The sequence below is a fragment of the Macaca thibetana genome, chromosome 3, assembly GCF_024542745.1.
Source record: "Macaca thibetana thibetana isolate TM-01 chromosome 3, ASM2454274v1, whole genome shotgun sequence".
NCBI lineage: Eukaryota > Metazoa > Chordata > Mammalia > Primates > Cercopithecidae > Macaca > Macaca thibetana.
The window spans coordinates 120,534,472-120,556,020 of NC_065580.1; the positions used below are offsets into that span (position 1 = coordinate 120,534,472).

General features: G+C 45.0%; 1 protein-coding gene across 21 annotated transcripts in view; it reads left to right on the plus strand.

The window, feature by feature from the left end:
- Window positions 1–21,549, plus strand: part of IKZF1 (IKAROS family zinc finger 1) — a 101,993-nt gene that overhangs the window by 36,729 nt on the left and 43,715 nt on the right. The window contains exons 1-2 of one of the 21 annotated variants that reach the window (XM_050785591.1): window positions 3,978–15,978; window positions 16,883–16,971. The exons of 19 other annotated variants lie outside the window; for them this stretch is intronic. In XM_050785591.1, coding sequence (XP_050641548.1) covers window positions 16,950–16,971 — 22 coding nt within the window. In that variant the 5' untranslated portion in view covers window positions 3,978–15,978; window positions 16,883–16,949. Of the gene's footprint in view, window positions 1–3,977; window positions 16,972–21,549 lie in introns of those variants that run through there. One more of the 21 variants, XM_050785590.1, reaches the window with a different exon arrangement.

The window sequence follows — 21,549 nt, forward strand, 5'->3', positions numbered from 1 at the left end:
TTAGTTAATTTTTCCCATTTCAGTAACCATGTTTTATTATTGATGGAGTCTCCTAAGAATATAACCTTAAAATCTGCTTGCCCTGTGCCTGCACATGTATTTTAAATGTTGGGTATGGAGTCTTTTTTTTTTTTTTTTTTTTTTTTTTTTTGAGGTGGAGTTTCACTCTGCAGCCCAGGCTGGAGTGCAGTGGTGCGATCTTGGCTCACTGCAGCCTCCGCCTCCTGGATTTAAGTGATTCTGCTGTCCCAGCCTCCCAAGCAGCTGGGATTACAGGCGCCTGCCAACATGCCCAGCTGATTTTTTGTGTTTTTAGTAGAGATGGGGTTTCACCATGTTGACCAGACTGGTCTCGAACTCCTGACTTCAAGTGATCCACCTGCCTCAGCCTCCCAAAGTGCTGGGATTACAGGCGTGAGCCACCGTGCCCGGCCAGTATGGAGTCTTTCTAATCAGGACATAGGCAGACAGTCCCAGCCCAGCTTTATGCCTGATGAGATGCAACAACCTTGAACAGTCATTGTTTGAAAGGCAGAGGTTTTACAGATGGATGATAACTAGCATCTGTGGAACATTATTTGTGAAATATAGGAATCAGAAATTCCAGCATAGCACTGTCCAAGGGGAACATAATTTGACCTGCATATTTACTTATCCATTTTTAGTAGCCGCATTAAAAAGGAAGAATGATACAGGTGAAATTAATTTGAATATTTTCTTAATTCAGTATACTTAAATACTATTTAAATATGTACTCAATATAAGCAATTGTTAATGAAATATTTTACTCTTTTTGAACTATGTCTTTGAAACCCCGTGTGTGTGTGTGTTTTTTATCCTTACCACACATTTCAATTTGGGTTGGTCACATTTCAAGTGCTCAGGAGTCACATGGGGCTAGGGGTTACCTATTGGACAGGCAGGCAGAACTTGAAAGCTCCAGAGAACTGTGTGTCATTATACTGTGGAAAAAATAAAAATACAAATAAAAACCTTTTTAGATTAACCCTTGTTGAATGTTAGCCAAAGACTAGTCATTTATCAACTCTCTAAAAGGAGTTTTTAAATCAATTTGCTTTTCAAAACATTTTCTCAGTGTTCAATCACAAATATATGTGAACATCTGCTCTTTAAGTCTTTCATTTTTTGCTCACATTTTACTTAAAGAAAATCTAGGTTCAGTCCAATTTTAACATCAATTGGGTTTATTTTATGTAGCTGTGTTTTAAGTATAGGTCTTGTAGACATTTTGGTTAAGTACAAAATAACGAGAATACAGCAACATGTAAACATGTCAAACAAATCAGTTTTTCAAAGCTAAGTAGCTGAATTAAATATTTTTTGTCTTCATGCCTTCATTGTATTCCCGTGTACTCTATGGTAACTTTTTTAAGTTGGGAAGTCCTCTTTAAATTTTTGAAATGAGGTAGCTGCTTTATAGACATGAGGCAGGTTCCCTGAGAGCGCCCTTGACAGGCTGTAAGTAAACTAAGCTGAAAAGGCAGACACCATCACACCTATGGAATTGTTTTGCAAAAATTGTGGAGAGTAATGCCTCTTGATACCTCCTAAGAGATGCTTTTGCAACCTGATGAAGCAACCGAGGAGAGGTGGTGAAGGAAAGCCTTTTTTTTTTTTTTTTTTTTTTTTTTCAAAGAGAGAAAGAGAAGCAGCAAGCTGCCTGCCTGCAGCCTGAGAAAGCAGTTCCACCTTGGCACCCGTGTCCTCATAGCCCAAGCGGGGCCACCCTGGCATGTGAATCTGCTCCGCAGTGTACAGCCCAGACCCCAGCCTTCCTGTGTAAGGGACACCTCCTGTTGCTAACCGCTGCTCTTCCTGCAGTTCAGGAGACAGCGTGTGCTCCTGTGGCGGCTGCATTTCCTGAGTACACCATGATCCAAAAAGGCACAGATTCGTCATGGAAGCTTTGATTGGGGCGTTACTGTCTTTTGACATTTCTTGTTTGCTTACCCTTTTATTTCTTTCCTCCTTTTTCCTTCCTTCCTGTCTTTCTTCTTCCTTCCTTTCTTCCTTTTTCTTTTTCATTTTCCTCCTTTCTCTTTCTCCTTTCTTTCCTTCCTTCTTTCCTTTCTTTCCCTCCCTCCCTCCCTTCTTTTCTTCCTTCCTTCCTTCCTTCCTTCCCTCCCTCTCCACTCTTCCTCCCTTTCCTTCCCCTCCCCTCCCTCCCTCCTCCCTCCCTTCACTTCCCCTTTCCTCCCTCCCTTCCTTCTTCCTTTTCTTTCTTTCCCTTTCCTCCATCCCTCCTTCCTTCCTCTCTTCTTTTCTCCCTCCCTTTCTTCCTTTCAACATTTGATCATGAGTATGATTTCAAGATTCTGTTCCTTAGATCCAAGGACTAGTGACCAAATTGTTTTTCCCAGGAGTAAACTTTTCTATGAGACATAGATAAAAGGCTGCCAGTGTGCACTATCAGGCACACCATCCCGTGTGATAGGTAACCTAAAATAATGGTGCAGCTGGGAGTAACTGGAAAAGACAAAACTACACAAATCTCTTGCATTTTCCTTATCATTAAATGAATTAGGGATTTCCTGGTTTGAGATTTACGGACAAGGAGAACTACTTCTTTGTACGAGAGGCTTGTGCCAGGAGAAGACACGCTGTGGTTACAATGTTGCCGTAACTAGCTATGGTCATCTCATGTCTTTGAGTGTACCTAGAGTGTAATACAGTGCAGCAGCGATGGGCTGAAGGCCTGATGCACCAGCACACGTGCCTGGAAGACCTGACGTTGAGGATCCGCTTTTTTTTCATCACTCACGTTTATTTTGCAGCTCCCTGTTTTGATCACCTTCAGAGACCCAAGCACTTGCTTTTGTGTATTTGAGTCTGGGTTTTATTTTCCTTTTAGAAATAGTCCAAAATCCTTTTAGAACCTAGACCTTTGAATAAAGTGCTAACCTAACCTGCCGAATGCTGTTTTTTGGTTCACAAATAAGGCTTAATTGTGAAGTCGTGAGAATTGCTTTCTGAGCTGACTTATAAATTTACCCACCTTTTTTTACCCCAACCCCCAAAAAACCTCCAGAAGGTGAGCCCAGCTTGTTGTAAAAGATTTTGAAGCAGAAGTCCTGGGTTTAAGCTTCAGTTCTCTGCCTTACCAGAATCGGGGTGTGTGGGGCAGGCCTACCTCCTCTTTCTTCATCTGCAAAATACATTGGATGAAATCATGTTTTTTCCTAAATATATGATATGTAAAGTATATTTCAAAAACTCATTAATCTGCATGACTGGGTCAGAAAGGACGCACCTTTTGCCTTGTGTCTAGTGTGTGACTGTCCTCATGTGTAGATGCCCAGGCCACATCCGTTGATGTTCTCTGCCTTCACTTCTTTGTCCCTTCCAAAGACTCCTTTATGAAGTCATTCAGCAGTGTTTCTAAGCCAGGTTCCTTCTCTTCACGTATCACCAACCCGCAGGGCAAGTCATCCACATTTCACCTCTTTATCTTTTGTGCTTTGGGAAACACATTTTACAACTTCCAAACTGTTTGCCTAAGTTCATCTGAGCACATCTAGAATTATTCCACTCCTCTGAATCAGTGCTAAAAGTACAAACGTGTATACACTGTTATACTCCAGTTATTTTGTACCTCGTGTGCAGGTAGGTTGCAAGATCCTTGCAGGCAGGTATTACATCTACTTGAATTGCTTCACGATCGCGTAACACAATGCAGTGTTAAAAGTAGAAACGTAATTGACATCTTGACTTACAGAAACACTAAATTCAGTGTATTGTGATGATACCTTTTTATGAGATAGGCTTTAGAAATAGAAAATCGTCTTAGTTGGAATTGAAAGTTAGGAAACAGCATTTTAAGTAAGAGATGAAAATACTTAAAAGGGAAAGGAGCAGTGCTTACACAGATGAGGGGAAAAAAATAAAATGTGTCATCTAAAAATTTAAATCAAATATATTAGGTTGGTGCAAAAGTAATTGTGGTTTTTGCCATTAAAAGTAATAGCAAAAACCACAATTGCTTTTGCACCAACCTAATTAAAAGTAATAGCAAAAACCACAGTTACTTTTGCATCAACCTAATAGATGGGAAAAATAAGAGGAATGAATATTTTAAGCTTTGCTATATAATTAAAATATTCTTAGAAGTCTGGAGCCTGTGAAGGTCACACCCTCTGGTCTCCTCCCAGCCCTTAGAGTATAAATAATCTGAATTGATGGCATCCAGGGATCTCAGAAATTATTAGTACATCCCACATTGAATTACTACCTTACTAAAATATTCATGGGTATATACTATGAATTTGTTTTATCCTATTTAGTCTTAAAAACCATAGAGAAATCTGCAGGCTTATTAACATATTACTCAGAATCATATTGTCTCTAAAGCACAAACTGAATCAGTTAACAAGATATTAGACTAGAGATCATGGCAAATCAGAGGTACATAAGACCTAGTTCCCTTGTGGAGCTAAACAAACTGCAGAGACCTAAAGGGAAGCCTCGCACTACACTCTAGGTTTGGAGCTCAGGTTTTGAGTGGTAACAGCACTCCAGAACACATGGGATCCCCTGGGAGGTAGAAATTGAGCCGTCTTTGGAGAATCAACTAATGAGACAGATGCATGTTAAATGTCTGCTGTGGCCCAGGCACTCTGCTAGGCAGAGGGGTGAACCGGAAAGATGAGATTCATGGGGCCAAAGAATTTGCCTTCTGGTGCAAGAGAAGATGGATGCAGCTTGGCAGAAAGAAAAAAAAAGGTAAAAGATAGAAGTGAAATACAGAATAATCTATCTCCTCATCCCACAAGCAGTTCTGCCTGGTTTGAACATCTGATTCAGTTAAAATACTTCGTGAAAATATTTAGCTTGATGCATTGAAGTCCATCGCTGCTTTTGTGGGTTGCACTGATTACAGTCTGACTGTTCTCCTAGTGGAAAGAGGAGCAGTAGCTTCTGTCTGCGTGTGCATGAAACAGATGGAAATTTAGAAGAGATTCTAGTGCACACACCTCCATCCCACCCCCACTGCCCACAGAGCTAGCCATGTGCACAGTGTGTTTCAACAATGTTATGTTGCTGCTGTGCACAGAGATCCCCAGTCCCATAAAACATACTAGATGGAAGGCTGTCAGGAGATCATCAGGCCCCAGTGCACGAGTTCTTCCTGAGCATCCTTAACAGGTGATCACCTCGCCTATTGAGACCCCTCAGGAGGCAGCCCACTGTAGGGTTAGGGAAGCACTGATTGTTACAAAAGCCCTGAACTAAAATCTGCTTCTCTCTAAAGCCAGCCCTGCAGATGTCTGCAGTGTAACTACTTTCTCTTCTCTCAAGCAGTTCAGCCCTTCGAATCATTGAAAACAGCTCTACAAGGCCCTCTAAATAGCCCGTTCTCCTGTCTAAAGTGTGTTAGTTTCCTCAGAATATAATGAAATAAACACCATGATGCCTTTGCCTTGCTTCTTCTTGCTGGTCTCACTCTTCCCTGGCATTCTTCAATGTGCCCTAGTCCTTCCTAGAACATTGCACCCGAAGGGCCTTCCTGGCCTTGCCAGGGAGTGCAGAATGAAAAAGAAATCCCAGCCCCTGCCTCAAAAGGAGTTCTCCTGCACGTAAGTCTACCTTCCCCCTTGGGTGTAATGGGAAACAGTTTGCCAAAGCTAACTGTGTAATTTCACACGACTTAACTGCCACTAGTCTGAGAAAGCATGGCATATTAAACTCATTTTCCATGCTTCCCAACTTTATTTACTATTCCAGTTCTGAGAGGCAGAGGGCTGAGCAGGAATAACACCTTCCTTGCTCCTCCTAATAGGGCACATGGGCACATATTAAAACTGTGTTCAATCTTTGCAGCCACGACCCATGTTAACTGTCAACTGAGAACTCATGAGTCAGTTTCTCAGGAACAGCCCTGAAGACATTATTTCCCACATCTTGTGTTTGTGCCTTTGATATTTGGAGGGAAGGGTAGGATCTGGCAATTATCGTTATCTCATTTGGTTCAGTGTGTTTCATTTCAGCCTGTTAAGATCTTTTGAAAATACTGTATGTGCTAGTTACAGGGACAGTGATAAATAAGACAGCATTCCTGCCCTTGAGATGCTATTTCCACAGCTCCATAAGATGCCTAGTTAAAAACGGAGTCTTTTTTGAAAACAGCCTAATAATCTGTTAAAATAATAATGGAAAAAGATAAAGTTAGCATACCTGAGCTGCTAGGGATGCTTCCTGGTCTGATCCCTGATAAGGATCAAATCCTAGAGCCTCTGAGATCCGTGGGCTCCTTGTCTGCACAAGCACTCACAGAAGGAGAAACAGTTTATGATGGTTCGTCAGTGAACCAAGCTTGAAGTCAAAGTCATACTCTGTAAACGATTGGAAACCAAGTTTTTGCGAGTTGCCTAAAGTGGGCAGAAATCCCACGATGCATCTGAGCACAAGCAGGAAAACATGCCCCTGTCTCCCCAGGAGCTCTCTTTGACTTCTACTTTACTTTATCCATTGACTCTAGTCTTATACGTAGCTTTGTCCATCCAATTTTTAATTGAATTTCGTTTTTATTTTCGTGAGTAGAAATATCACCTTTAAACAAATCAGTCCTCTCCAGAAATCCAGAATTCCCGGAGTTCAGTTTACATGTTTGACCCGTGTCACATGATTCCACAAGTCACTCAAGGGCAAGAGGATTACCATCGATACGGAAAGATTTCTTAGAAAGCTTAAGTGAAAGGGAAACCAGGGAGAAAGTGTGCTTCATGAGAATAGGTATGCAGATGGCTTTTTGTGACGTTCTCTGCAACCCTTGTGTTTGCATTGAACCAAACTGTGCTGCAGATGGACACCCATCCCATTTCCCCAACTCACACCAAGGAGACCCACATTGCAAGGTACACAGAGAGGACCACAGAACAAGGGGCCATGCAGGGGACCAAGGGACATTTTAGTGTAACCAAAGTGTGAAGTATGCACTTTTGTTTATTTAGAAAGACTAAAGAAAATCCCAGGTTTTCTCTCTGATATGCCAGGGACATTTCGAAGAGAATTCCTTTTTTTGAGAGAAATCTCCTTTAATAGCCCATCAGTCAGCCATACTGCATAATTGTTAGATAGTGAAAGAAATTCATTTTTTAAGTTTGTCAGAAAAATAAATTCTTTGAAGTCTTAAATTGCTGCCTCTAGTCATGACATATCTGGCTCTTCCAGAATCCATGTTAGTCCTAGCTGAGGAAGAAGGAGAAGGAGAGGGGCGTTCGTTGATTATTGATTTTGTAAGATATCCCACACGTTGGCTGTTAGCAGAATTCTCACCTCCAAAAGGAAAATGAGTGTGAGCTATGTTCAATGAGAAACAGTTATTTTTGGGACATTCTTTGAGGTAAAACACCTCCTTAAGATGCTGCTTCCTCATTGCTTTGAGACCAAGATGAGAGCAAGAACATAATACTTTTGAGACCCTGGACATCATCCACAGCCACTGCAGAGGCCCTGCCCACTTGAACAATGAGACGGGCCGCCATTTTGTTTTGAGAATGAACAAAATGAACTACCATGCCAGATGTGGTTAAGTCAGCAACTCTTCTGAAAATGGACATGTTGAAAAATAAACAAGGCAGCACTTGAGATGGTCATGGCAGAGCAATCTCAATAAGCGATTTGTTATTTTGCACAGCAATGCACCCACTCATTGAATAAAATGCACCAGAACCATGCACTACAGATGCTAAGGAGAGTTGTCCTTCAACAAAGGAGACAGGCTGCAGTGGCCATGGGGCAGTTTATGTTATTTGGTCCTTGTCATGGGCAGGCATGGCCCTCCCTCTGCTTCACAGATGAGGAAGGTCCCTGGCACATGCCCAGTCTCCAGCATGGCCTAGAGGTGGCAGGCGCTACTTAGCATCGCCAGCCTCCTGCTTGGTCATGGGGTCAGCCAATTTATAACATGAACGGAGGTTAATGAACTGATCTTCCAGTCACACAACTGGTATGAACCCACATCTTCTGATTCTAAATCTTTTGCTCTTTAACTCTCAGTCATTACCACTGTCTAATGTTGGCCTGTGTGTTCATGGCCTTTGTTGCCACCAAAAGATCAACTATTAGCTGAATAACATACTGAGACATGTTGGTGGTGTGTTCTGAATAGCACTGGTAAACTGGTAGGGAAATCTGACCGTGATAGCTACTAGGCAGTCTAGTTTCTCTTGCGAAGTGTTTGTTGAGTGTGTAATGAGGAGTAAGGAGGATGAATAAGAAATGGCCTGAGTCTTTCTAAGGGGGTAGCATTTACAAAATAAGCAAGGAGAAAAATCGGCTTTGATGAGAAGCACATGGAATTTTTAGAAGACAGAACATGTATTATGTACCTACAAGAATGGGTAGGATTTTAGAAGAGATGGATGGGAAAAAGGAACAGGGAGTGGGAACAAAACATGGACCAAGGAAGAGCAGGTGTAGCATGGAAACCCAGCCGCCGGCTTTGGTGTATCGTGGGCCAAGGGGACAGACCTTGTGGGGAGGGCCGGCAGCAGGGAGGCCTTCCAGAAATCTGTCCTGCAGGCAGTAACAGCCACCCAGTCTATAAGCCGAGTGGGCATGGGGGTGATGGGGAATGGGTGAGGAGTCACTGGGGTAGCTTACCCCAAAATGATAGCTAGTTGGAACCATTTATTCTATTGCCTTTTATCAATCTTACAGCAAGTATCATCCTGGTGAAAACCCTGTCATATTGAGGGCATTAGTGCTTACGTTTTAAAACATGTTATTGGGTCTATGAAAAATAAGTCTGGAACCTATGAGCCCCCTCCATGCAAAGTTTCAGTCAAAGCTTTGGAAACAAGACGGAGTGTCTTACTCACTTTATAAATTCATTCAGAAAGCTGTAGGTTTGAAAATTCCAAAGTTAGATGTAAGAAGCTCTGAGAAACACATGAAGTTATCCCCACATCAGCAGAGGTGTCTCATCAGACATGGGAAGAAGGCAGCAGGACGTAGGGAGGTGGGGCAGCCCCGGGGTGAGCCTTGCAGGCTGGGCTTGAATCCCATAGCCACCACCGTCTGCTGGGAGGCCTGGAGCTGGCTGCCCCCTCTCTGACCAGCGCATGTTGATGCTGTATCCTCGAAGGTACGATGGTCTCACATCCTGGGATGCAGACCTGAACCCATCACCCACAGGGTCTGCACATTCCCTCTTTGAGGTGGAGCCCAGCTCCAGAGGCTGGTCCCTGACTCTGTTTCTCAAGAAGCCTGTACAGATGTTCCCCTCAGCACTGTTTCCAGTCACGTTTGGCTTTCACGGTGCAGGTGCTAAGTTTGGTTTTCAGGGCCCATCTGGGAATTTAGTGAACTGAACGGGTAGCATTTCTGAACCCACCCGTAACCCATGCCCTCCCCACTAATTTTGAAAGAGAGTTTGGTGCAGGTGACTTTGCAGCTGGGTAGAGAATCCTGGGGCAGGATTCCGAGGCAGGCAGATGAGCGAGGATAAATTGGGTTCTGATGGCACGTTACACCAGTGGACTCTAACGACGACCTCACCTTGTGCACAGATAATTCCGCCTTGTGCTTAACTGTTAGAAATGTGTCACTGAAGTGTAAACATATTTATGCTGTTAGATTTCCCATCATTTCTGTTCTTTCATTCCCTCTCATTTGCATTGGTTACTCATAAATGTAGATCTTTGGTACGATTTGTACAACTGCCGGGTGTCAATCTGTGAAAGAAATCGCGGAGCAAGCTGGGCTCTGGTAGCGCTTTATCCCTGCATGCTGGCTTGCCCGGGTTGACTCAAAGGCAGTCTCACATTCAGCTGCACTGGGGCCAAGGACCCAGGGAGACAAGTGTGCTTCTGTTTTCTGTATTTACCAATTTAAGAACTGCGTTTAAATACTAGCTATGCATTCTAGCAAAAGAGGTTTATATTTTAACACAGTAACTCTTAATTGTTTAATTCAGTTCATGTGTTACCTCTCGGAATAAAATAGTAGAAGCCAGTTAACTATAGACTTCATAAGTTTTGATCTAAAATCACCAAAACATTTACCACATCTCAATTGTTCATTACATACTCTCTCTTTTTTAATGTAGTTGTCATAATATGGGGAGTGGGGGTGTGGATGTAACCATTATATTTTTATGATATTGGGAGTAGATTTAACCATTATGTAAATTGGGTTTTTTAATTTTAAAAAGTCACTTATCTTAACGTAAAATCATATGTCTTAGTAACCTTGATAAACTAAGTTTTGCATGATTACACCTTAAAGTTAAAACATATTTCATTTCATCATTTCCCAGAAGGGGCACTGAATTCACCCATTTCCTGTTTTTCATCTCAGAATGTTCTGTGTTTCCTCCATATCTACTTTCCCGGCAGCAGGACCCTGGAAGCAGTCACACCAACCTCATTTACCCCACCTGAGATTTATGCACTTTGAACCTAGTTGCAATCAAATCAACAATATCTTTGCTCAGAAATGGATATTTGAGGTAAAATGTGCTGCCCCAATCATGTATGAAATCATTCAGCTAGCTGGCCAGTGAGCCCTTCATTGCAACAAAGATTTTTCTAGAGCCCTGCACTATCTGAGGCTATGCCAGGCCTCACACTCCTGCTCACACGTTTGGAGGCTGTCTCGGCCGGTATTACCTTAATCCAGCATTTAGGGGAGGGAGCATTTCAAGACTAAATTTTCTAAACTACTGAAGCCTACCCCATTTTATTTCTTGTGTATTTTAACACTTTTGGATGAGGACTCTTCCTAGAACCTACTAATAATACTTCCTGCCCCCATGCCAAGATTCTTCAAAGACTTTCTTGAAAACACTTTAGTCTTTTCTTCTTAGCTCAAAAGTACTATCCTAAATACTAACTCTGGCATTACAGGAAGATAATTTGTGGGCACACACAGTAAATTATAAACCCCTTAAGCAGAAAATATTGTAGTATCAGTTTATTAGTTTTTGTAGTCATTCCTTCAGCAAACATTTTTGGTGCCTCCAATGCAGCAGAGAAATTGACTTCTAGAATTTCCACAACAGTCCAGATTACAACTGTATAGTCCTCTTTCAGCCAGAAAGTACACTTGTGTTTCCCTGCCCATAGGTCCTGAACCTCACTTCTGAGAAGTCATTGTGCATACAGAGCTAATAGCTGCACCCTGAATGATCCTGGCTTTGAATTCTCTTATCTGTTTGGATAGCATTATCTGTCTGGATAGTATTATCTGTCTCTTCCTCTGCATTCTAATTTGCTACTTTAATCTGCTGGGAATTACAATAAGAACTATTTAATCATTTTTACAACTGTGCATAAAGCGAGTGTGTGTAAGTGCCAAGAGTGTATGAGGGACTTGCCCATGAGTAAATGCATGAATTTTAGGTCAAGGGTTTTTTGCTTCTCTTTTGGTTGATTACCTCAGAGATCAGTTTTACTTTCTTTCTCATTCTTGACCTATCATCACTAGCTGATATGGATGATGTGTACAACTTCTGAGTCAGAATAATGTCAATGGGATGGGATGGGATTGGCTGGTGATTCTGTTGATCTTAACGTTTATATATTTTAAGTTTAGTGTTTCAGAATGAGACCAAAGCGGTGACATTTTCAACCGCTTTGGTCTGTCTTCAGTTTTTTCATTTTAAGTTTTTGTTGTGCTTCTGTCACTTAAAGGAGGCCTCCAAGTTGAAATCAAATACTAATGATGTTTTTATCTAATGTATAAATGTGTTTTTATTATTTATTAGGAAACTTATTTTAATTGGCCCTCAACCATGACATATCATGGCATAATCACTATCCTAAATTTGAATATCTTATCCTTGCATAAGATAAAACTTTCTATGAATTACACATAATATATATTTTCCTCTCTTACATATTTTCAGAATTTTTTTAATTTTTTGTTTTATGCAAATGAAATATTGCTCATAAGCAAGGCGATGGCTGCCCACGCCTCTTTTCCCCTGCTTACCCTTGCTTAGATCTTATGGTAGAATCTTTTTATAGAAGAAACAGAAAGACATGAAAGAAAGAGCTGGAGAAGCCTGAGGGGCTGCTTGGGTGGTCCGCTGGGACGCTGTGCCGCAGCCCAGGCACAGGAGGCGGGAAGAGCAATGGGACCCTTCCGTTCCGCCAGCATTCAGCAGAATTTGCAGTTCCATGTTTCCAAGGCTTCCAGGGCACTTGCATTTAAAGAGAGAGAGCAAGCAAGCTGCCTTTTCTCTTCCTCAGTTCTGCCAGCCACACTTTTGCCATGATGAGCAGTTTCAGCCAAAAGCTCCTTCCTCTGCCCCCACACCTCCCACAAGGCCTGAGGTCTGGAAGCCACCTGCGCCTGCTGGCCTCTCCTTTCTTGTTTCTGCAATGGATGTCGTGGCCCTGCGAGGGAGAAGAGAAAAAGAAGTTGCCCTCCTCCCTCTATCCTCATCTCCTGCCGTGCTGTCACCCTTATAAGGGGGAAGGGCTGACCATCCGGGCCAATCCTTCAGTGACACAGGAGAGGACATCCTGGCCGGAAGAGTCGGAGCTTCCAGGTGAGGTCAGGTGGGTCAGCCCCCCAGGACTGTGAAGAGCCGAGGGGCCAGTAGATGCCACTTTTGCTCCAGGAAGAATCTTCAACTGTGTCCTTTTTATTTAAGGGGCTCTCTTTCCAGTGAATCTCTAGATTTACTAGTCATAAACACTTGTATTTATTTAAATGTATCCATGATCCCACGTTCCTCTTATATATTTCTCTCCGGGAGCATCACATTTCCGAGGGCCCTGCACCTGTTTTCTGCAGGAAGTTGCTGTTGTCCCCGTTTCCCCTGCCCCCAGCACCTATGTTACAAGAAGCAGACCCTTCGTGCCACACTGGGACCCAACCAGGCCCCAATCCTGGATGCTGGGATCTTAGTAAAGTTCAGAATGACGTCAGGACATAGAGCAGGCAGAATTCCCCCCGAAGCATCATCCCGGAGGGCGCTGATTTGTGTGTTCTGCCAGGTGCATCTGTAACTCGGGATTTAAAAGCCCCAGGTGTGGTGTGCCTTCTGTGCCTGCGAAGTGTGTCTTTAGCGGTTCTCCCTGGTGTGGAAGGATCAGTGGTTCTTGCAGCCTGGGCACCCTTCACAACAAGCCCAACACCGGTGCTGTGAGCCGCTGGTTCATGAACGGTGATCCTGGGGAGAAGGGGAGGCTGAAAAGGGAAAACCAGTGCAAAGGTGTGTCATCCAATTGGTCACTGCTATGGGTGCCTGGGCTTCCATCCTACCAGAGCCCCCACTAGCCAGGGCAGCCTGGCAGAGGTGAGCATCATTCTGCTTTCTGGCTGCACCTGTGTGTACAGAGCCCGTTCCAAAGCCTCCTAGGCACAGGGCAGGCATAGAGCAAGGGACAAAGCTGGGGCAAGGGCCCCGGTTGCTCCCCTGATTGAACACAGGCCTGAAGGGAGCCTGAGAGGTGGCTGGCGGGAGATACTACAAGGCAGAAAGGCAGGGCAGCAGTGTTTGTACTGCATGCTTTTGTTTTTTAAGACAGAATAAAAAGTCAAGTTTGAGAGATGAGAAATCTTCTTGCCAGAAAGAGAACACCAAAATCCTGGAGTCACGGGTCTTCCATTACCCTCTCTGGCATTTCTGCTTGTCTTTTCCCTAGTATTGGTGAAGAATTTTTAATGTAACTAATCCATACCCTTGGTTACAGGCCCTGTGGTCACTGGACTGTCTCCCCATGATGGGATGGAGAGTGGTTAGTGCAGAAAGTTAGACCTCCCCTCCAGCTTGTTGAACACACTGAAGTTTATCTAGGACGGAAGACGCTCAAGCGTAAGATTTCAGTGATGCATTTGGACAGCGTCAATACTATGCTTCGGTGTCAAAAAGATCACTTTGGGTAGGAACAATACGTAATGTGTGGCAATGCCTTTTGTGACACCTGTTCAGGAGATTCCTGTAGGAAGCTTCTGAGGCAGAGTCCTTGGGTGAGGAGGGGGACAGGCCTGGGCCTTGGGGAAGGTGGAGATGAGCAGCCTCGTGCCTCTCTCCCCAGTGGCCTCAGCCTCCATGAAGCAAATCTTGAGCAGCCTCCTCCATTCTGCAGGCAAATGACTGAGATGTCTGAGCTGTCCTTCCCAACAGGCGGAAATTCACATGGGGGAGGCACCTGTGAATGGCCTTCTAGAACTATCAGGAAGTTCTGAATTTAGTACCCTGTGAGAGCAGATGGTCCTGGGTGCACTCAGATGATCCTGCCCAGCCAGCTGGATTGCAGAGTGGTCATCACCATCAGTGAGCTGTGGAGGGGTTGAGAGCAGTCAAACAGTCATGTATAAGAATGTCATGTATAAGAATGGGTTGGGGTACCGGCCAACCCCTGCCTTGAGGCCAGGCTGCTGGATGGGAGGCGAGAGCACGGGAGAGTCCTGGCTGGGTCTGCCGCCCGTCTGCAGGGCCACACCATCCACTGGAAACCCGGTGCCCACTGGGCTGCATGCTAAGGGGCTGTGGCCAATGCTCTTGTCCAAATTGTACTGAATCTGCAGTCTCTCTTGTTTTAATTCACTCCAAAATTTAATGTGTTAGCTTGCAAACAAACAAATAAATAAAGGGAAAGAAACAGTCCTCAGAAAGTCCCAGTCAAATTTAAATTCCGACAGATGATCAGCAGTTTCCTCTAAGAACAATGAGAGTTCTGGGGCTAGCCAGTGTTTCTCTTGGAAAATAAGGAGGAGGGAAAGCAGTGCTTTCATTTAAAAACCTGCCCTAGGGAGGCAGCGTTCCCTGTGAACTAGGAGGCCAGCCGCAGTGAGTAGGGCAGGCTGGAGGCCTCCCGGCTGTCCTGCCCCTCCTGCCGCATGCCTGTGAAAATGCTAGATAAGGACTTTTTCTCAGCAACCTCCACACTCCTCTGGTGGGGATGTCTTTGACTCAGAGCTCTGCCACTGGTTATCTCCACTAACAGAAAATGCCACAGATGGGTTAATTCACTGTGTTGTTCTCATTTTCCCTCAGTTTCAGGCTTTTCTCTCCTTGCCTGTTTTCCTTGCTTAAAAAAATGATTTGGGGGGTCCCTAAATGCATCTACCCCGATCGATTTATGTTTTCTTTTCCATTACTCCACTTTGCGTCTCAGCCCTAAAATTAAGTTTTTGATTATAATGTAAGGAAATTTTACCATATTTTAACTCTGGCTTTTTAAATACAAAAGAAAAATAACAGAATGGGCTTCTAGAACTATCAGGAAGTTCTGGATCTAGTACCCTGTGGGGACAGATGGTCCGGAGCAGGCACACTTGGATGATCTCTCCCAGCCAGCTGGACCCCAGAGTGAACTTGTTACTGTCCCTCCAAGGCTGACAACTAAGAGCTCATATTCTGCTAGCAGTTTGATTTAGACCCAAGAAAGGCTGTGTGTGTATGAATTTGTGAGAGTGTGTGAGTGTGTCGCTGTGCCTGTGTTTCTGTGTCTGTGTGTACATGTGTGTCTGTGGGGTGTGTCTGTGTGTGTGCGCGGCTGTGTGTGTGTCTGTGCGTGTGCATGGCTTTGTCTATGTGTGCATGCGCGCACTCTGCTAAGCTACTCAATGCAATTCCTTACTCTTACTTCCCTTTCTGTCACTTCTCCATAATTCTTTGTATTTCGGTTGGGCTGGTATCTCGCGGCGGCTTCCTCTTTTCCTGCATTCCTATATTTCATTATTTGCTCTTGTTCCTCTTCTAGGGCTTTTACAATACAGCCAGGAGGATGTGGAAACCCAGTTACAAGATGACACACAAGCACAGTGTCACAATCGCTGTGCTTGGGCCCTACCTCCTGGAGACCAGGGCGGGACAGTGCCTCTGGATGTGGAGGGAAGGGCGCAAGATCATGGGGTGGCAGAAGGCCCGACTGTCGGGTCTTCTGGAAGCTGGGGTCTCGTGGTCACTGGGCTGGTGGTGCTCTAAAGCCTAGAGTAACCGAGAACAGGATGACTGCACCCCTGACTGCCGACCTGCCAGGCTTCGGACGGCTATGGGTGTGTGATTCCACTTGTGATCCTCCTACTTCCCCAGCCCACCCTGCTGGCCCCCAACTTCTCTCTCTCTCTCTCTGCCTGTGGAGTGTTATGACCAACTCCTTCTTCCAGCCATCTCCATCCCAACCCCAGACCAGTTCCCTTAAACCACCTCCCACCACAGGACCCCCACAAGCAGGGACCTCTCACAGTTCCTGTTGCCTGGGGACTTCATCTCAGCTTCCAAGGCCTCTGGAACCAGGCCCTGCATCCTGGGGATGACTGTCCCCATGACTCTCTGAGCCAGCCACCACCCCGCCCCACCCCCCAACTCCACTGCTGACCCTGCTATGGCCCCGTACCTCCACTTGAGATTCCCTCTTCCTGCTTCTCATTTTGAGTGTCACCCTTCTGTGACTTCTCATAACACCCCCGCCACCGCTCCCTCCAGTTGGCACGCCTTGTCTTCCTAAGAACATGTGCTGCTTCCCAATACCCAGGGCTGCTATGCACCGTGGCACGGGAGTTTCAGTGCATTTTCCTCCTGCTGTTTATAGATTGCAACATCCCTGGACAGATCCTGGATTTTCCCTCTGTAATTTCCCTGGAGACTCCCTTGGGGTTTGCACACACATCTGTGGAATGCCCAAGTTGGAGATGGTCCTCCCTGATGTGTAGTGTGGGCTATTCAGAGGGCCTCATTTCATAAACTCATTAACAGCTAGGGCGCAAAGACTTGGAGAAGTGAGCTCAGGACCTGCGGAGTGGGAGAGAGGCAGAGAGTAAAGAAACAGGCTTTGGAGTGCCACGAATTTGGGCTCCACTCTGCTTTGCTACTGTCTTACCTGGCCTTGGGCAGGTCGGGTGACCATTCTGAGTTGGAGTTTCTCTCATTTGTAAAGTGTGGGTGATATTTTTCTCACAGGGCTGCTTCAAGGGTTAACAAAGTTAATGTCTAGCACCTTCGCCTGGTTGCAAGCCCCTGGAGTCACATGGCAACAGCTATGGAACCAGGTAAATGACTTGACTTAGATGTTACACACTCTTAGTTGTTCGATTTGTAAATGGGAAGAATGTGTGACCCAAATTAGTCGTTTCCAGATATTTCCTGGTAAATTGTTGTTGAATCATAAAACTAGAAAGATGGGAAAGAAAGGGAGGAACCCCCCTTACTTCGAAGAAGTGTTGTTGATGTGAAGGACAGGACTTTTTGAGACACTCTCATCCTAAGAAACAGCTGATATCTACTAGGAAAAAACATGACATTTGAAGGTTCTTCCTAAGAGATGTGAGGTTTTGACAGAAGTGCCAGGAAGCCAGAGGTGTGTGAGCAGCAGGCCAATCGCGCATGAAGGCTGTGGGATGGGGCAGGAGAGGAGCAGCCAGCATTTCCAGAGCACCAGCTAATGGCGGGGACCTGGCACCTTTGCTCTGTGACTCTCCAGCTGTATGGTGACATGAGGCTGGCGTTTTCTTTGGTTTCGTATGTGAGGAAGCTGAGGCTTGGTGATGTCCTATGTGTGACTCGAACCCCAGAGTTACTCAGAGGCAGAGGCTGTCTGTAAACACCTTCGGGTGGTTGGAGGCAGGGTGCTGCCGCCAGTGCTGATCGCCTACAAGCCAAGGCTTTCTTGTGAGGGCTAAATAAAATAACATATGCCTAGCATTTATACAGCACAGGGCTTTTAGGAAACCGTGAGAGGACCGTAGAGAGGTGGAGGAAGAGAAAAGGGAAAGAAGAAAATGAAAAGAAAAAAAAAAAAAAAGCTTAAAGAGTTCCTTAAGAGAACTATAAATTATGAAGTCCTTGGAGTTTACTTTTCCCTGGTTAGACATAAGTTTACAGGACACATTAAACGGCTTAAAGTATCCACATCTCTTTCCTTATGTCTTCTCACAGCCACTGTGTGAGTTTCTTACCAAGATATAGAATTCTGGCCAGGTGCGGTGGCTCACGCCTGTAATCCCAGCACTTTGGGAGACTGAGGTGGGAGGATCACATGTGCTCAGGAATTTGAGACCAACCTAGGCAATATGGTGAAACCCTGTCTCTACAAAAAAAATACAAAAATTAGCTGGGCATGGTGGCATATTCCTGTAATCCCAGGTACTCAGGAGGCCGAGGCAGGAGGGTTGCTTGAACCCAAGAGGTCAAGATTGTAGTGAACTGTGATCGAGCCACTGCACTGCAGCCTGGGCCACAGAACAAGATCCTATCTCAAAAAATAAAATAAAATAAAATAAAATAAATTCTGCCACAAGTCACAATTCCTTGCTCAGAAATCCCTACAAGGGTGCTTCTTAGTTAAGAAATGGAGGAAACACGAATTTCATCCTGACTTCTGAGTCTTGTAGAGACCAGATCTGACTCCTGCGGCCTTCTGCCCATAGAGCTGGCAGGCGGGGGAATGTGTGCGGAGTGAGGAGGGGCTGACCTGGCATTAAGAACAGTGGAGACTGCTGCCTATTTGGCTGCGCTGCTGTCCTTCTGCATGGAAAAGTCACTGTAAATAATGGACTCTACTTCTGAGTCAACTTTACTGAGCTGCCTTTTTAAATATATGTGTAGAAAGGGCGATCTCTGTGTGTCATTTGCACATGTGCATACACATGTGCACACACACACACATGCACACGTGATCACTCATGTACACATGTGTGTGCACCAGTGCACCAGACCAGATGCACCCACCCCAATCCACGCTCCTCAGCCCCTTGCTTTCCTCTGCAGACAGCCAGTTCAGCTACAGTTATGGCCAGATTGCCTGCACTCTGATCTTTACCATCACCAGGCTCATGGCTTGAGCTCTTGCCTGACAAATCCATTTTCTGGGAGGAAGGCGGAAGAAACTGCCAAGGCGGGACTGAAGACTTGACCTCCACCTGTAGTGGGGTCAGGTCACCGGAGGCTGGCTGACGCCCCAGGATTTCTCAGCAAGATTACTACACAAATACCCCTTCCTTAAAGATTAGCGACCACTTAAAGACACAAAGTGTGCAGGACTGTACCCATGGCCGAGAGCCGCGGGATCAAGAGGGCGGCTGAGTTGTTCTTCCCGTCCCTCCTCCTCTGTGCTGAGTCACCTTCTGCTTGGAATTCTGACAGGGACCCGTTGGGCTTCTGGAAGGGAGGGACGGCAGAGGATCCACCCTCTGTGTGTCCTGGGGGAGATTACTTATCTCTGGCCTCCCTGAAGCAGGGCCTGGGCTTCTGGAATCTTTGGGGCTGACACCCTGTCAGCCCTGGGGATGAGAGGGAATGGCCATGTCTGTCTGCAGAGCCTGGGGAGGAGCCGAGCGCTGCCTCCGGAGTTCTCTTCAGTTGATCGCATCGGAGGACAAAGGCCACAGAAGTGGATTTAAACTCCTCAGCCCTTTCTTTGCATGTTTGTTCTCATTTGAAGTCAGAAGTGATATGTCCTACACCTCAAGAACGTGTGAAATGCACATACAATAACCCCATTTCAGGAAGCCAAGTCCAGCTTAACAGTCAAAACATTTCCTTCAGTCTTTAGTCCTTCACTTTGCCGAACTCCCTTTTACACCGGCAGCAACAGTTTAACCTGTTGCTTCTGTAAGAGTGTGCTACCGGGAAAACCACATCTGAAACACGTGTGCAGTTACATCAGCTAGAGCACATGCTAAACAGTTGATCAAAGGCTCTCGCCTTGTGGCCCACGCTGCAGACACTCTGACGACTGCCGAGCTCCGCAGCCCCAGGTCCCTTCCGCATTGCCTGCTTGCCTCTCTTCTCCATGTTGCAGGGAACACAGCCATCCGTCACCATGTGGCTCTGCCCAGTGCTGCCCCCACATGTCCTCACAAGGCCTTGATATGCAAAGGTGGCTCTCCACGCACACACCGTGAGCCCCTCCTGCCCACTGCATGGCCCACACTCTTGTGGGGAGCCCAGTTGTTTTGTAGAATTTCCCTTCCTTATCATTTTGGCCCATGTGATCCAGTACAAATCTCCCTTATTAGAATAAAATTTGGAATCACAAAATAAAATTTCATTTTTCACTTATGTTGAGGACCTCACACTCTTCACCCCTGCCACGATCCCTGACAAGAGCTTTCCTATCTAATCATTGTTCCTCCAGCCCTCTTAATTTTCTTCAGCCTTTCTTGATTGCCTGAATATCCCTTTCCCTTCTCCTTTTAAAGCATAAACCAAGCTTTCTTACTCCATTCTCATTATCATTTTTCCATTTTCTTCTTTGCACATGATTCTCCTTAAATTATAAAACTTGGAGGTAATTTCTAGAGGTGCCATCATAGTGCTTCTGTCTAGTCAGTATCTTTAGAATAAGCAAATATCATTTTTACAAAAAAGTAGTATTTCTTCCAAAAAAGAGTAAGCAAGAAGGATACAACATTGGGAAAATATCCCTAAGCCTGTTCTTCAATCCATTGAATGTTTTCCTCTAAATTGTTATATGGAGATCCTGGACCCGGAAGTCGGCTGACATGAAACAGGCCTAGCAGGGGGGCTGAGGAAATGCTCCAACCTCAGGATCCAGGAAGATTGCACATGGCACCAAAATAATCACTTAAAAGCTAATCCCGGCCAGGCACAGTGGCTCACACCTATAATCCCAGCACTTTGGGAGGCCAAGGTGGGCAGATCATGAGGTCAAGAGATCAAGACCATCCTGACCAACATGGTGAAACCCCATCTCTACTAAAAATACAAAAATTAGCTGGGCATGGTGGCACACGCCTGTAGTCCCAGCTACCCTGGAGGCTGAGGCAGGAGAATCACTTGAACCCAGGAGGAGGAGGTTGCGCTGAGCCAAGATCACGCCACTGCACTCCAGCCTGGCAACAGAGCAAGACTTCATCTCAAAAAAGAAAAAAAAAATTAAAAAAGCTAATCCCATAAAAGAACCATCATTTTGAACCTGCTGTTTTCTTTCTTGTACTCTTTAGAAGTACCCCTTTCTCCCTTTATAAGCCATAGGTGTATTGATTGGAGCTTTTTCTATCTTAATTAGTGAACAATTAAAATTGTGTTAATAAAACATAAACAAAAATAGGACTGGTGCCTAGTTGTGCTACATGAAGAGAGAAGGGGCCAGACATTGGTTTTCCCGAATCTTCTGTTAAGTTCTCCAAATCATCTGCTCTGGAAGGTAACTCCAACAGCTGGGATTTGAAGTAAAGCATAGTGACTTTGGCCATCATTGACATGTCCCATTTGAAGCAACCAGAACTGTCCCTCGACCTGACATTCATCCCTAAAACACCATGAGGGTAAGTGAGGCGCTTCAGAAGGTCCACTCAACCCCATTGCTAGATAGAGTAAGTGTCTGCCAGGGGTGTTTGGAGCTGAAGGGGAGATTGCACAGGATCAGGGTTTGCAGGCACTAAAGGTGTTTTCTTGCCTTGTTTTTCACCTTCAATGGACTTGCAAAGCTCTAGCCCTATTGTTTTTCCCATCTGGGAAACATGGTGAATGTTGGTCGGTTGTAGCTAATCCTATGGGTCTTGAAGTCTTTGTTGACAAGAAGATAGATGTCATATTTGTCTGCATGTGGCTTTCGACTAAAACATTAGCTACAGGGCTTTTTTGTTTTAAAGCATTTTTCCATA